The 14,525-nt window shown below is 52.7% G+C and overlaps 5 protein-coding genes and 1 non-coding gene across 6 annotated transcripts; 4 read left to right on the top strand and 2 right to left on the bottom strand.

The window, feature by feature from the left end:
- Window positions 1-40: 40 nt before the first annotated feature.
- On the bottom strand, window positions 41-2,577 carry HMPREF1120_02134 (uncharacterized protein; the record flags this gene model as incomplete). Its single annotated transcript, XM_009156168.1, has 5 exons — window positions 41-594; window positions 677-815; window positions 874-1,279; window positions 1,366-1,800; window positions 1,874-2,577. 5 exons carry the CDS (start codon window positions 2,575-2,577, stop codon window positions 41-43), a joined length of 2,238 nt encoding a protein of 745 aa, XP_009154416.1.
- Window positions 2,578-3,142: 565 nt separating this feature from the next.
- Window positions 3,143-4,219, bottom strand: HMPREF1120_02133 (1-aminocyclopropane-1-carboxylate deaminase; the record flags this gene model as incomplete). Its single annotated transcript, XM_009156167.1, has 1 exon — window positions 3,143-4,219. One exon carries the CDS (start codon window positions 4,217-4,219, stop codon window positions 3,143-3,145), a length of 1,077 nt encoding a protein of 358 aa, XP_009154415.1.
- A 2,041-nt stretch (window positions 4,220-6,260) lies between these two features.
- HMPREF1120_02132 (MFS transporter, ACS family, allantoate permease) lies at window positions 6,261-8,038 on the top strand (the record flags this gene model as incomplete). Its single annotated transcript, XM_009156166.1, has 3 exons — window positions 6,261-6,841; window positions 6,959-7,934; window positions 8,012-8,038. 3 exons carry the CDS (start codon window positions 6,261-6,263, stop codon window positions 8,036-8,038), a joined length of 1,584 nt encoding a protein of 527 aa, XP_009154414.1.
- A 945-nt stretch (window positions 8,039-8,983) lies between these two features.
- Window positions 8,984-9,295, top strand: HMPREF1120_02131 (uncharacterized protein; the record flags this gene model as incomplete). The annotated part of the gene is made up of 1 exon (XM_009156165.1): window positions 8,984-9,295. One exon carries the CDS (start codon window positions 8,984-8,986, stop codon window positions 9,293-9,295), a length of 312 nt encoding a protein of 103 aa, XP_009154413.1.
- Window positions 9,296-10,666: 1,371 nt separating this feature from the next.
- On the top strand, window positions 10,667-12,986 carry HMPREF1120_02130 (triacylglycerol lipase). The gene is made up of 2 exons (XM_009156164.1): window positions 10,667-11,534; window positions 11,674-12,986. The coding sequence occupies exons 1-2, from the start codon at window positions 10,899-10,901 to the stop codon at window positions 12,715-12,717; spliced, it is 1,680 nt and encodes a 559-aa protein (XP_009154412.1). The 5' UTR covers window positions 10,667-10,898; the 3' UTR covers window positions 12,718-12,986.
- Window positions 12,987-13,584: 598 nt separating this feature from the next.
- On the top strand, window positions 13,585-13,656 carry HMPREF1120_09298. Its single transcript has one exon. It is a non-coding gene; the product is annotated as a tRNA-Glu (tRNA).
- The last annotated feature ends 869 nt before the right edge of the window (window positions 13,657-14,525 follow it).

Below are 14,525 nucleotides of genomic sequence, written 5' to 3'. Positions count from 1 at the left end.
CGTAAGGCTGCACAAGGCTGCGTCGCCTCAAATGTACAATTTATGTCATTAATCCACTATAGTCATTCAGGCCAGAGGCTTCCCAGAGATCTGGGATACTCAGATGAGCAAAGGGGTCCCAGGGACCCTCTGTCCTGGCCGCCTCAGCTTCCTGAACTGCAGCGTTGGAATTCCCCAAATGCAAGGTGGTGTCGGCGGTGAGCATAGAAGTGTCCGTCAAGGGCCGTGTTGCTGCCGCCGCCGCCGCACTGCTTGTGTCAGCGGACGTCTGCCGCTCGATCTGATGCATATGCATATAAGATGCAGCTCTATCCGGAGGTGCAGCGATCGGACGGGGCATTGCGGCTCCGCTCCCACGGTTGCGCCTCCGCTGCTCTCGAAGGTAGGTGTCGTCACTTAGTTGGTGGACCACTGGTTCGCATTGGGACAGACAAATGTCGGCCAAGTCCCATTTTGCTTCGTCCTTGGCCTTTCGGAGGTGCTCGACCAGGGCACGCGCAGATGAGATGCAGTCACGTGCCGTCTCATCGTTTGCGGCTTCCAGTCCGCACCGGAGGATGAGGATCGCTGCCGATGCAAAATGGTACGCAGTATCTGTTGTCACAGACTGTTAATGAAAGGCAAAAACGTCGAGGTAATGACTCTCAATGAACAGACGCCGGGGAACTCCACTTACACGGCATCCAGAATGCATGCAGGTCGCGGCCCCGAAGGGACAGAGTGAAGTCTATCACGGCTTTCGCTGCCCTGCGGCACTGCAGATGCAGATATTGCCATGTTTCCGGGTTATTATAATCATCGGTCTTGACAGATTCCTGTGGCAGCATGATTAGTGAGGATAGCGCATGGCTAGGATATGACACCATTGCGTACCAGTAATGAGACCCTACAGATACACAACTTCACAGCCAGGAATGACAGCTGAAGACTCAACGCGCCAGGTTGGTCTCTCTGAAAATCCGGCGCCCTCGGATTCAACGATTGCGGCAGATTTTCTTCCCAATCATCCAATGCCGCTTCTATGCGCTTCAGCGACCGGAGCTGCACATCAGGTTTGCCCCGTCTGGTGTCGTAGATTAGGGGCAATATGTCCCCGAGGATTTCTGTAAGCTGACACAAGGCCCGAAAGCTTTGAGCACCCATTATGCGTGGACTGGAGGTGCGACCGGCATCATCGCCCGTCATCGCACTACCTATCAGCAGAGAGTTCAGGTCGGGGACCTCGACATCGAATTGCTGCGAGTGGATATGTGGAGGAGTTCCATGCGCAAGGCTCGCCCTAGATGTCATGTTAGGCCACTGCATCCGGGCGAAGATTATAAGCACTGTCGAAAAGGCAAGGCAGAGGAATACGCGCATACGCACCACCAGTCGTGAATAAGTACTCCCCACCACGTCCTGATTCGAAGTGCCTTCTGCCGCTGGTCCAGGCTCCAGCCACGAGGGTCTCGGTTTAATCCTAAACTCTGAGACAAAGCCACCGCCCGGCCGATGTTGATGGCGTTGTATGTCATCGAGGTCGTGGGCCGACCTGTAAGATCGAGAATGCACGACAAAACTGTCGAGAATCCCGGTGCGAGAAACTCCTCGTTCAATGCTTCAACGGTTTGATTCCAGATGTATCTCACGTCCGGCCGATCTGGACGTGCTTTTGCCAGTCTTTGCGAGGCTTGCCATGATATCATCGAGACCGCATAGATCTCGCACACCAAAACATGCGGCAAAGCCTTCTTCCGGTAGGATTCCAGAACCGTCTTCTCATCGAGAATGGGGAATGGAGGATGGAACGCCTGGAAATAGCTGCCATGCCAATCGGCAGGTATGATGGATCAGCAGGTTGAACCATGCAATAGAATACTGTAACAATACTCACAGCTCGACAATGTCACCGCCGAGAGGTTCGAGCACCTTTTCGATCGCCTCATATTGTTTGAAGCCTGCCGATCCATTGCCACGCGAGGCGCGGACACGCTGGCGGGCGACTTTCAGATAGACGATTGGATTCCGAGAATCACTCGAGTATACACTGTAAGGGTTTGGGCGTGCATGAGACACAGGAAGAGTCGCTGCCGGGGACATGTACTGCTCCAATACCTGGACGTCGCGAGCAGCGACGGGACCGATGATGTGACCCGAGTGGGTCTGAGCCGGTCGTTGATATGTACTTTCTTCGTTCTCGCTCGAGGCCCGGTCGTCGTGTGCAGGACTACTGCTCATGGTCTCCTCTTGGTGTGTATGGGTTCCATTGAGCACTGTGATGTCTTCCAGAGCGGGCGGCTCTGGGTTGACTCTTTGGGGAGGTGCTGGTGATGACCTACTATACCTCTGCCCAGCTGGCCGCGCCAACCTCTGGCGGCGAGGTGAGTCGGCAACATTTCTAGCCCCTTGAGAACGACGACCCCTCGTACACTCGAGGCTGTGTTGTTTGCAGAACTGACAAGGCTGGTCGTCAACGTCCCTGATACATCGCGTTTTCCGTCGTCGGCAAAGGTCGCACGCTGGATATCGATGGGAGCGGTATGGTCGTGAGCCGTGAGGTGTTGCCGCAGCCTCCGAGCTCATTCGGCTTTCGGACATGGTCCCATGGTCGAGAAGCACCTTACCCTCCACGTATTTTCCTCGCCAAAGCCGATGCGGGAAGCTCAACTCACCGTCGCGACGCAAAGGTGTGGTTGCTGCAAGTCGCGGCGTATCGAAGGAGGCCGGCCAAACGTTTCCCGGTGTTTTTGGCGGGCTGCCAACGCTCCTCGGCAATTGGAACGCAATATCAGCAGTGTTCGGATAAGCCCGCTAATCCGGATTCTACCGCATAAGGCTGCGTCCACTGCAGTGTGAGGTACTGGCAAGGCGAAACAATATGGGTGCTCAGCACTAGACACTTGATGCTCTCATGGCGATGGCTCTGGCTATTAACGGGCGGTGTCGGTGTCCACTCAGACTGGCCATGGTACTTTGATACAAGTCTACGGCTCTAGAGATAGATCTGGGTCCACACATTGCATCTTCTGCGAAGCAACATACCTGCTTCAAGTTTGGGGGATTCATATACTTCTTTGGTCATACATTCTCGTTAACCAGTTTTCACAAAATGGCCAGTGTCTCGATATCCAAACCCCACTCGGCCTGTTGTCATATAACTGCATTACTCAATTTCCATTGACGAATATGCGTTCAGCGCCAGTTGTCCGCCCAGGTGAGCATATAACACGTTGCTACCGGCAGGAATCTCTTTCTTCCGGATCAAATCCATCATACCAGCCAAGCTCTTTCCCTCATAGACCGGATCGGTGATGAATGCCTCAGTCGATGCCCCAAACTTCATAGCATCAATGGTCTGCTTGTCAGGAATACCATAGCAACCAGCATGGTATCTGTCATCAAGAATGATATCCTTTTCAGTGATATCGTCCTCCTCAAGGCCAATCTTGACGCCAGTCGCTTTGGCAATTCGGAGAATTTGGTCAAAAGTCTTCTGGACCGTTGCTGAGGCGTCAATGCCGATGACTTTGCGGGGTTTCGAGCCATTCTTCTGCTGGGCCAGCTTGAATCCTGCAACCATACCAGCCATGGTCGAACCGGTCACCGCACAGACGATAATGGTGTCGAAGAAGATACCGAGTTCTTTCTCTTGCTGCTCCACCTCGAACGCCCACCGAGCAAAACCGAGTCCTCCTAACGGGTGATCAGAGGCACCTGCGGGAATATAATATGGTTTGCCACCGTTGTCGATGATTTCTTTCGTCAGAGATTGCAGTGAGTTCTTGTGCTCGATTCCAAATGTCGATGGATCTAGCCGAGGCTTTGCTCCCATTAAGCGCGAGAGCTGAATGTTGCCGACTTTGTCATAAACGGGATCGTTCCAGTCCACCCAGTGCTCTTGCACCAAGTGAGCTTTAAGACCTAGTTTTGCAGCCACAGCCGCGACTTGGCGAGTGTGATTTGACTGAACACCTCCAATGCTGGCAAGAGTGTCGCAACCTTTCGCGAGAGCGTCAGGCGCAAAGTATTCAAGCTTGCGGGTCTTATTGCCGCCAAATGCCAATCCAGAGTTGCAGTCCTCACGTTTCGCGTAGACGTTCACCTCTCCTCCTAGGGCTTTGGATATCCGAGGCAACGCCTGGATCGGAGATGGGCCGAACAGAAACGGTTCTCTGGGGATGCTGGCGAACGGCTCTGGCAATTGCACCTCAGTGCTTTTGTTTCCTGTGCTTGCTGCCATTGTTGCTGCTGGACGATATCTACCAGTCGCTTTTCAGTCTAAACAGAAGAGGCCTTCGCGTTTCAAAATCAGCGTGGAGGCTTTATACTTGCTCAGGGACAATATGTCTGTCGTTGCCGGGGACCAAGGTGAGTGAGTCCACCATCCCGTCGGCGGTGCCGTCTTCGGGAAACACGCGTCGGTAAACTTGTCTGACTAATCGCGGTTTTCCGACGCCAACCCCTTTCGTCCACGACTCGTTCCCGACGAGTTCCGACCCATCTATCCACCGGCGTCGAGCTTATGACATCCATTCCGTGAATTTGTACGGCTCGTTGCTTCGCGATCAACTTCAAGATGTTATGTCGGCACTTATTCTATCCCCGAGGGTCGTCAGAGTGGGTGTTCAGCCTGATCATGCCGTCTTCAACCGACTTCACCGCGATCAGGCTGGAGCCACGATGACTCCAGCAGCGGAAAACTCTTTCCCCCGGAGCAAAATTTGCGTGCACTCTGTACATTGTGGGCATCTCTTGTGAAAGCTATATATAATTGCTCCTAGGCAGATCGAAAGGAAGGACAAGAGTCAGATTTGCAAGCCTTGAAGAGGCCCAAACCAAAGGGCAGCAATGCAACCAAACAGACATTCTTGCAGACAGCATGAGAACGGATTTGGATATGAGAAGGAGCTATTGTCTCGGCCACTCCTTTGAGCGACTTTCTTGATGAGGGAGCTCGGAATCGACAGATGATCGCGCGCCAGTTCAGCGACATTGATTCGATCATACATGCCGAACCCCAAACAAGCAGCAACCATTACCGCCACAAAATGAACGTCTCCTCGCTTGGTTTCAAGGAACGATCAACAAATTCGGTATCTTTCAGAGATACCACTTCTCCGCCTTGAACCGTGCCCCATCAGACATCAGCTGGATCGATGTACGCAAGTCTTCATTCTCTTTCCCATTGGTTCCTCACAGGTCGTATGACCTACGCTGTTTTCTTTCGGCATGTTTTCGCCTTGGGTCGTTTCTCGCCTCTTTGGAAGCTTCTATCACATGTGCTGACCCGTGAAGAACTTCTGGGGTATGTACTTCGCTTTTTACTAATGAGGAATAACGACCAGGAAAAAGGCGGCCTACCAGTAAAAGCTGACCGAAACATGGCAGCATCAGATTGCCAACAGGCGGATATGTATGGAAGGTGAGAAACTCAACAGCTTATAATAGAGTGTGTGACAAAGATTGTGACCTTGAACTCTTGTGCGTCGCCTGAGGCTCGCTCAGCAAATCCATTGGTTTGGCGGGCAGCAAGGCTGGCAAAGCAGCGTGATATATTGCCCAGAGTTATTCAGGAAAAGATTCCCCACAATCCCACAATCCTAGTAATTGTCCTCGCTTCAGTCACTATCAACTACCAGACACAAAAACGCTGTTCCCCGACCTCTTCTCTCTCCATTACCGTAGCGAATTACAGGTATCCCCATAGGGCGTGATAAGCCCGGCCCTCACCGCCGCGTCGAGGCCGTGATTGCAGTGGGTCTGAGCGGTCGGGAAACTTGGTCTCTCCACCCCCCAACACTCACGCCGCCAATCCAGCTTTTCCGATTGTTCAACCCAGCCCCCATTCCCCGGTCTATCTTGAACCGTCGCCACTGCCAACTCGCCACGGCGTCTCAAAACTGATATGGCTATCAAGGCAAATGGATCCTCGGGTAGCGGCCCCAGGTTTTTATCTTGCTATCATGACACTGCCAGTCAACAATCTGGAGTAGAGACTTGGCATTGGCAGCCAGAAGAGGGGTTTGGGGCCGCGCCCGGGCCCTGAGCTCCATGGGTATATGTTCCTTGTCATCCTCTTGCAGTCCTTGTGAGGACCGTTGTAAGTTTTGTATGACCGTCTCCTCCCCGGAACTTGCAGTGGTTCTCGGTGAACCTGGTCATACAAAGACAAGCAGTGCAACTGTACATTCATTGCGCCCATTTATCTCCGCCGCTTTCTCTTTTCCTAGCCCTTGAGTTATTTTCTCCTTGATTTTGCAACAAGAGAGCCAGACTTGAGAATGGCAACAACTGAGAGCGGCAACAACATGAACAAAGACCTCGCTGAGGCAAAGTCCGAGGCCATGTCGGTCACCTATGCGGCTAAAGAGGACTTTGGGACCGGCGACATCACAGACCTGGACGAGGCCGAGATCTTCCTGCGCGACAACAACTTCAGCCCAGGCTACATCAAGGAACTCCTGGCCGACAAACAGCGAAACCGCAAGCTAGTGCGGCGGATTGACCTGATCCTCCTGCCGTTGCTGGCCGGCACTTATGTGCTCCAGTACATTGACAAGCAGGCTCTGTCCTACTCGGCGGTGTTTGACCTGTTCTCCGACACCAAGACGAACCAAGACCAGTACAGCTGGCTGGCCAGTATCTTCTACTTTGCCTACCTGGGAGCCGAGTACCCGTTCACATACATTGCGCAAAAGACTCGGATGGCCAAACTGGTGGCAGGCTGCATAATCTCGTGGGGATCAATCCTGATGATCACGGCGGCGTGCTCCAACTTTGCCGGTCTGGCCACGTGCCGGTTCCTGCTCGGTGTTTTCGAGGCTCCCATCACCCCTTGTTTCATGATGATCATTGGCATGTGGTAAGTACTAGTAATCCTTTTCCCTCTTCCTCCTTTCTCCTGGTCTATCCATTCAATGCCGTGGTCCTTTTTGCCTCTCTGTCGGGCTTGTCCTTTGGCTCACGTAGTTTTCCACAGGTACACTCGACAAGAACAACCGTTCCGTGCCGGGGTATTCTACTGCTGCAACGGCGTGGGATCCATGCTTGGAGGCATCTTCACGTACGCGATCGGGCAGATCGACACGTTCCCAGTGTGGCGGGCGGTGTTCCTGATCTGCGGCGGTATCACCGTCATCTGGGGTTTCCTGGTGCTTTGGCTGCTGCCTGACACAATCCTGACGGCGAAACGGTTCAGCCTGGAAGACAAGGCGATGCTGGTGGCCCGAGGCAAGCTAGGCCGGACGGGTATCATCAACCATCACGTGAAATGGTACCAGATCAAGGAGGCGCTGCTCGACCCGCAGGTGCTGCTGCTGGCGCTGTTCATGCTGCTCAACGAGACCATGAACGGCGGCATCGCCAACTTCGGCAAACTCATCATCAAGGGTTTGGTCACCGATCCGCTGTTGACCACGGCGCTGGGCATTCCGCAGGGCGCCTTTCAGGTCTTTTGGATCCTGTCGGGTACTTATCTCGCATCCAAGATCCGCAACTTCAGAACGTACTCGATGGCCCTGTACATGTTGCCCACAATTCTGGGCATTGCTCTGATCTGGAAACTCGACCGCAAACACCACAAGATCGGCGTCCTGTTCGGCTATTACATGGTCGCCTCGTTCGTTTCGTCTCTGGTCGTCGCCTTGCAGATGCCCGGCGCCAACCTCGGCGGTTACACAAAACGTGCCACCGGCACCGCCATCGTCTTCGCCGCCTACTGCGTCGGCAACATCATCGGTCCCCATGCCTTTTTGGCGAAGGAGTCCCCCACCTATCCGACCGGCTGCAAGACCATCCTATCCTGTGCCGCCGCCCAGATCGTCGTCGCCATGTCTCTGAGACTGCTCTTGATCCGGAGAAACAAAAAGCGCGACGCCGCGGCGGCGGCAGCCAACGACCCTGGCGCGGCTGCTGATGCAACTGAGGAAGTTGCTGCCGACCAAACGGATTTCGAGGTACGTCAATAGATCCCCTTGTTGTTGTTTCTTCACAATCCGGTGTGACCGTCGTACTGACTTTGTTGTTCTTCTAGAATCCTCACTTCAGATACATGCTCTGAATGCGTTGCGTTGCGTTACCTTCTTCTTCTTTCCTTTTTCTCTCGAGCGAGTTCATGCTTTTGCCTAGATATGGCGGACCTCTCTTTGCATGTGTACGGTATGACCGGAGGATTAGTGACGATAGGAAATATGTACCGGGGTTTGGATTTGATATGACTGGAGTGAGAAGTGCAGATTTCACTCTTTTGGTTCAATCCCTTATCCGTTGAAATTCCCCGTGTCTCTGCGCATCGGTCGCCAACCTCAAGCAGAGAAGCTCCGCTAGCCCACCTCCTAATTCTGGTCTTCTCCAGTCTCGCTCGAGGACCAACAGGAGGTCTTGATGATCCGAAGCCAAAGCCATGTCGTAAGGCGATTTCCCTTGGTGCATCTGGTTGGAAAGGATCCGCACCGTGTTGACACAGAAATGAAGTCACCGTAGCGCGTTGCAGATCGCGATCCCATCTGTATAGTGACAGCGTGGTGAAGCACGGTTGCGGCCGGTGGTCGTGTGGAACAGAAGATTCGGATCCCAGCCACGCCGTGCTTGAGTAAGATGTCCAAGACGGCAATGAAGTGGTCTCGGGCATGATCTTTGTCAGCCTCGGACGTCTCATCTTCGGTGTTGTATTGGATTTCCCCGGCATAGGACGGCCACAAGAGCCAGGATTGCTTGTGTTGTCATGTTTGTTCTCACTTTCGCCATCTGGGGCCGGAGGCTATGGTTTTCCAGAAAAGCTACAGACGCAAGGATACGACCGATCAGATATCCGACGACATCGACTGGGGGACTACTGGCTATGTGGGACCCATTTTCTTGTACATTTTTTTCACGGCTTCTATAACGCAGCATGGCAGACCTGCGTGTATTCTTGAGTTGAGCAACACCAGCACCTTGATCCTGGCCCGGGCGTGCTGGTCACGACTTGACTTGAACTAATCTGAAGCCACACTGGCACAGAGTTATGGGCGCCATCAGCAACAACAGTCGCAAGCTCGCTCACTTTGCAGGCTTCTACAAGGGTATTCAGTCAGCAGGTGCTGCCATCGTCTGGCGCTGGGATGAGTTGAATGCCACGTATGTGAGCCAGTTCGCTTCGTTCTGGATCCTGCTTGGCGACAGCCTGATTGTTGCGCCCCCGGTCTTGATTCTTAAGATCAAAGACACGGTGCCAGTTGAGGAAGACCTCAAATTCACGGACGAGACAATCGAGGATGTCATCGGTTTCAGAAGTAGTTATGATTTCCCAGGCAAGAGCAAGAGCAGTATGGCTTGAGTGGCATTCCTCTGGAGCGTCGATGATAGCATTCGATACGGCTGCAAGCTGCGTGAGACCTGTCACGAGCACATTGGCCCCGGGGATTCTGCTGGGCGGACTGGGACGAAGTAACGTCTGGAACGGTAGACAGAACTCTTGTCCGAGGAAATAGAAGTGTTAGGCTCCCGTAACGATCAGATACTACCTAGGTTAGGTAGATATCAATGACTATAGTACCGTGATTTATCCAATACTGCAGTGGTGTTTCATGGGTCTTTGTTCCTCATGGCACCAAAGTCCCGGGCTTCTTTGATACTTACTGCCACGGGCGGCCGCCTGCAACCTACCTACTCACATGTGACCTGTGAATCAAAAATAAAGGCATATAAGTTTGAAGTTGCCAAATTCTGTCGCCCAGCGTGGTAGGTTCGGTGGTCTAGTTGGTAGGACCTTGGTTTCGGTCCTACACACAAGCTCTCGGATGCTTAAAAACCACTAATTAGAGGATTTCGATCTTCTGCCTTGAGTGATTCACTTGTTTCCTTTAGGGGCCGGGTCTTTCAGTCCTAGCGATTGGGACCTCATACCTATAAATACGACTTAATTTTTTTTTTCTCGCCGCCCTTTTTGGATGGTGTTTTTGTTAGTAGTCTTGTGCGCAGTATCCGCCTTCAAGTTTCCAGAAATGAAGGGCACACAATCTCCCTTTTTGAGGCGTTTGGGATATACAGCTAAGGTATACATCCAGCTAGGTACCTGTACTGGGCCGAGCCAGAGCAGGAGCTATCTCGTCCGTCCATTTCGTTTCGGCTGACTTTGCACTGGGTGCGGCGCCCGATCTTCCTTTTGGGGTTTCTCGTGGTACTACTGGGCAGAGCTAGCAGCCGCTACTAGTACTTCGACCGCCCAAGTCGGCTCACATTGCGGTCGTACTGCACTCCGCAGAAACTTCTGGGGTAAAAAGGTAGGTACTAGTACTGTACATGTAGTAAGGACCTTGTTTCAAGTTCAAGTTGCCCCAGGAAATCATAATGCACTCTCACGACCTATTACAATCAACGGAATCGGGATGTGGAGTACCAGTAGCTTGTTCAAGTTAGTATACGAGTATACAGCTGAGTGGTACAGGTGGTCCGCCGCGTGTCGCAAGCGGAACACCTCCGGGTTGTTGAGTTGCCGAACCCCTTTCAAAGGTACCTAGGTAGGTGGACCGTCCACCTAACTAGTAAAGTATGTCTTTTCCGAACAGATAACACCGCGTACCACTGCACATAATAGTGTCGGCAAACTTTGGTTTCCCGATACCTACTGTACGCCCGGGCGTCCGCGTTTACGCCATAAGATCGGTTCGGCAATTCGGCTAGAAGACAGCCCAAAAAGAAGACGTGCTTTCCACCATGGGGGTGACTCCACGTTGTCAAATCAATGTCAATACTGTGAACGGCTTAGATTTATTGCCGACACTGGGGGAGTCAATCAGGACAGAGCAAGATCCTACAGTACAGTACTTGCTGTTACATCCAATGATTCATTCTATCAAGTTGAGGACACTGGACCACTCGACTTGAACACTGCTTCCTCACAACCTGTTTTCTTACGTCCGTGAATACTTGCAGCTACCATGGGATCAATTCCAGAAACACTCAGTCCCCGACCGACGGTCAAATTGCCCCAAGGGACGGTCGTCGGCGTGACCAAGACCAAGAGCGAGGGGCTCGATAAACCGGTCCACGCATTTCTAGGGATCCCATACGCCCTACCGCCAACGGGAGACCGGCGCTTCAGACCACCTGTGAAAATCGACACGTCGTCTTCTCCTCCAGACACTGTCATCGACGCATCTCGCTATGGACCTGCTGCTCCGGGGAAGCCACTTTTGCGAGGCGGGCCGCCCCTGCAGTACAGCGAGGACTGTCTGACGGTGAATGTGTTTCGACAAGCAGAGACAGAGCAAAAAGGTCTTCTGCCGGTGGCAATCTACGTGCATGGCGGAGCGTTCAATCGAGGCACAGCGTCGATGCACGACACGGCGTCTATGGTTTCGTGGTCGGAGCAGCCTTTTGTGGCGGTCTCGTTCAATTACCGCGTGGGCGCGCTGGGATTTCTTCCCTCAAGTCTGAGTGCCAAGGAAGGGGCACTCAATATTGGTCTCAAGGACCAGAAATTGCTCTTTGAATGGGTGCAGGAGAATATTGAGCTGTTTGGAGGGGACAAGAACAATGTTACGCTTATTGGGCTTTCTGCTGGGGCTCATTCGGTAAGTTTGCAAGTTGTACAAATTTCTCACATCACTCTGGAAAAGTTTAGGCTTTGGAACAAATCCTTGGTTTCGTATTTCAATTTTTGCTGTCGTATCTAAGGAAGCACTGCTAATTCGGTGACGGTCCGCAATGCAGATAGGACACCATATGATGAGACACAACAATTCGAACCCCGGTCCATTCCACCGGGCCATCATTGAATCCGGGGCTCCGACATCGAGAGCCGTGCGAGCATATGACTCGGAGCTGCACGAGCAGCAATTCCGCGAGTTTCTGAGTGAAGCGGGCGTGCCGAGCGACCTGCCACAGGACCAGATCTTCCCTTTCTTGCGGTCGCTGCCATTGTCGGCCATTACCAAGGCCCAAGAGACCGTGTTCGACAGGTACAACCCGTCACTGCGGTGGGCATTCCAGCCCGTCATTGACGGGGAGATGATCCTCCGGCGACCGATCGACACCTGGCGGACGGGGAACTACTACAAGATCCCGATCATGACAGGGTTCAACGGCAACGAAGGGTCACTGTATGTGGACAAGAAAATGTCCACCAACGATCAATTCGTCGATTTCTTCCGCACACTCCTTCCCAGACTGTCGGACGATGATATCGCCACCATCGCCAACAAGCTGTATCCTGACCCAGAGACTTCGGGAGACCTTACCTACAAGGAGACGAGACAAAGTGACGAGATCGGTCCGCAGTACAAGCGTGTCGAGGCCGCGTATGGCCAGTACGCCTATGTCGCCCCGGTCCGGCAGACGGGCGAGTTTGCATCGTCATCGCAGACTGCTCCTGTCTTCTTGTACCATTGGGCCTTGCCCACCACGGTCATCGGCGGCGCTGCCCACGCGGACAACATGCGCTATGAGACGTTTACTCCGGCCGTGCGGTCGTTGTCTGAGACGCAAAAAGAAATCTCGGGCACGCTGCACGCTTATGTCACCAGTTTCATTTGCAACAAGGGTGATCCGAATGCCATCGCTGGCCGGTGGGCTAACAGGCCCCAATGGCAACCTTATAAATCGGGCGATCAGCCCAAAACCATGATCTTCGGCAAGGGGATTGAGGAGCTTGTTGGTGGTCAAAACACTGGCAAGCCAGCTGAGTGTGTCTATGACGATTGGGCTGTCGAGCAGTGCCGGTTTTGGTGGAGTAAGGTCGAGTTGACTCAACAATAGGTAAATAATGATTGTACAGGCATCTCTTAGGATTGACATGGCAAATAAACAAGAACAGAGTTCTTACCTGCATTACCTATATCCACGCAGCATGGTCTGGAGAATCCGTCCTCCCGGCTGCGCTCGATGGTGCAAACAGAGACATACTGCATCAGCCCTGCTGAATGACAGGAGCTGTCCATTTTGAGTCTGTTGCCACAGAGTGTGTTTGACGATAGCCCAAGATCTTGCTCCCTAGTGTTTTCCGACCATGTCAAAGTCTTGCACAAATTCCTTTTACCTTTCCTCAACAGGCTATTGTGAACTTTCCCACCTACTGCAAGCATGTCGTGGCTGTGGACCTGGCTCGCATAGCACACCAATGTCATCTTCTTTCCATGTCGTCGTGAGACCACCTCGTCAACGCCCGCCGGTGATGTCTCTGGGGGATCTAGTCCGGGGAACTTGGGCTGGAAGTACTTTGCGATGTCATTGTCATTTTCCACGATCAGCTGGGCCCACCTAGAGTTTCGTCAGATCGTCTGGCCGTCTTGTCTCTTCTAGGCTGTATCAGCTGAAGCAGCCAGGACGTAAGGTACTGGTTAATGTGCAATTATGTTCAGCCATGCGCAAACTGAGGGGTTGTGGGCTGGCAGCAGGTTTAGAAATAAACAATTGAGCAGTAGAAGTTCAAGTTTGTCCAATGCCATCAACCTGGTATGTGTTCAGCGGACAGGTCGGTGGTTCGTGGTTGCATGGACAATTCTGCCACCGTGGTAGCGAGGAAATGGTGCAGGTTGCCTTACATTAGGCACGAGACTGAAGACTGTAGCAGGGTCCATAAATGCAGGGTATGTATTCCAAACCGCTCAAATTTCCGCTCAATTATCCGGATTGGTGTAGTGGTTAACATCGCTGTCTCTCACACAGCAGCCCCTGGTTCGATTCCTGGATCCGGAAAGAAATTTCTTTTTTGTCAGTTTTTGATTCTCTTGAAATGCTTGGACGTGCTTGTTTGCTTTTTATTTTTTTTGGTTGGTGATGTGGGTCAAGTCATGTCAGTGTTGTGGGTCGGCTTCGGTGGCTTGTTCCGAATGGGGCCAATTGGATTTCAATGGTGGGCAACCAACCCAAGGCTGCAATAGTAATACTAGTAGAAGTAAGGAACACCTCGAGACATGCATGATTAGTGCTAGGTTCTCTCGATTGAATCAAGCTTGTGGCAGGGGTGTCTTTCACGCGATGGAGGATCCTGAGGCATAGGGATTGCTGGGGTCTGCGGATCGCAAGTCACGATTTTTCTTCAAGCAAACACATGAACGAGGTCAATGCACGAAACCGCAACAACTCGATTATCAACACTTGGGGAGAGATCCTCCCCTGGTCATGGAAATGCTCTTTAGTCTACAGCCTCATGTCACGGCCTCAGAATCTCATAAAATTCATGAGGGCCCGTAAAGCTGCACAACCTTCCAGACCATCTGTCAGACGTAAGCATCCGCCTTCACAGTAGGGTCTCCTAGAGTCGAGGCAAATGTGGCCAGTGAATAGCTCCTTGAGAGAGAACATGAAGACCCCAGGCCACTGGATCTTTGAAACTGGCTGTGTCTGCGGGGTTAACGCGAGGACCCGCAGATAGTCCTCATGGAGGTACGAAGGGCGGAGCAGAATGTGGCGGAATCGGGGCGCACGGGAATCGACGTGGCAGTTTCCATAGTCTAGGCACTGGAAGTCCCTTATCTTTCCTGGGGTATGGTGAGTCTCAAAGGGCGGTGAGCTCGTACAGAAGAAAGGGGCTGCCGAGCGGGCAGTAGGCAGACGGGGTTGGC

This window comes from Exophiala dermatitidis (genome assembly GCF_000230625.1).
Source record: "Exophiala dermatitidis NIH/UT8656 unplaced genomic scaffold supercont1.2, whole genome shotgun sequence".
Lineage (NCBI taxonomy): Eukaryota > Fungi > Ascomycota > Eurotiomycetes > Chaetothyriales > Herpotrichiellaceae > Exophiala > Exophiala dermatitidis.
Note: the sequence above shows the minus strand (reverse complement) of the source record. Positions and strands in the feature narration are given on the sequence as shown.

Excerpts from the sequence above, each read along its gene's own strand:
- HMPREF1120_02130 (XM_009156164.1), top strand. The coding sequence starts at position 10,899 with ATGGGATCAATTCCAGAAACACTCAGTCCCCGACCGACGGTCAAATTG. Across the intron at positions 11,535-11,673 it reads TTTCTGCTGGGGCTCATTCG|ATAGGACACCATATGATGAG; the intron begins GTAAGTTTGCAA and ends TCCGCAATGCAG.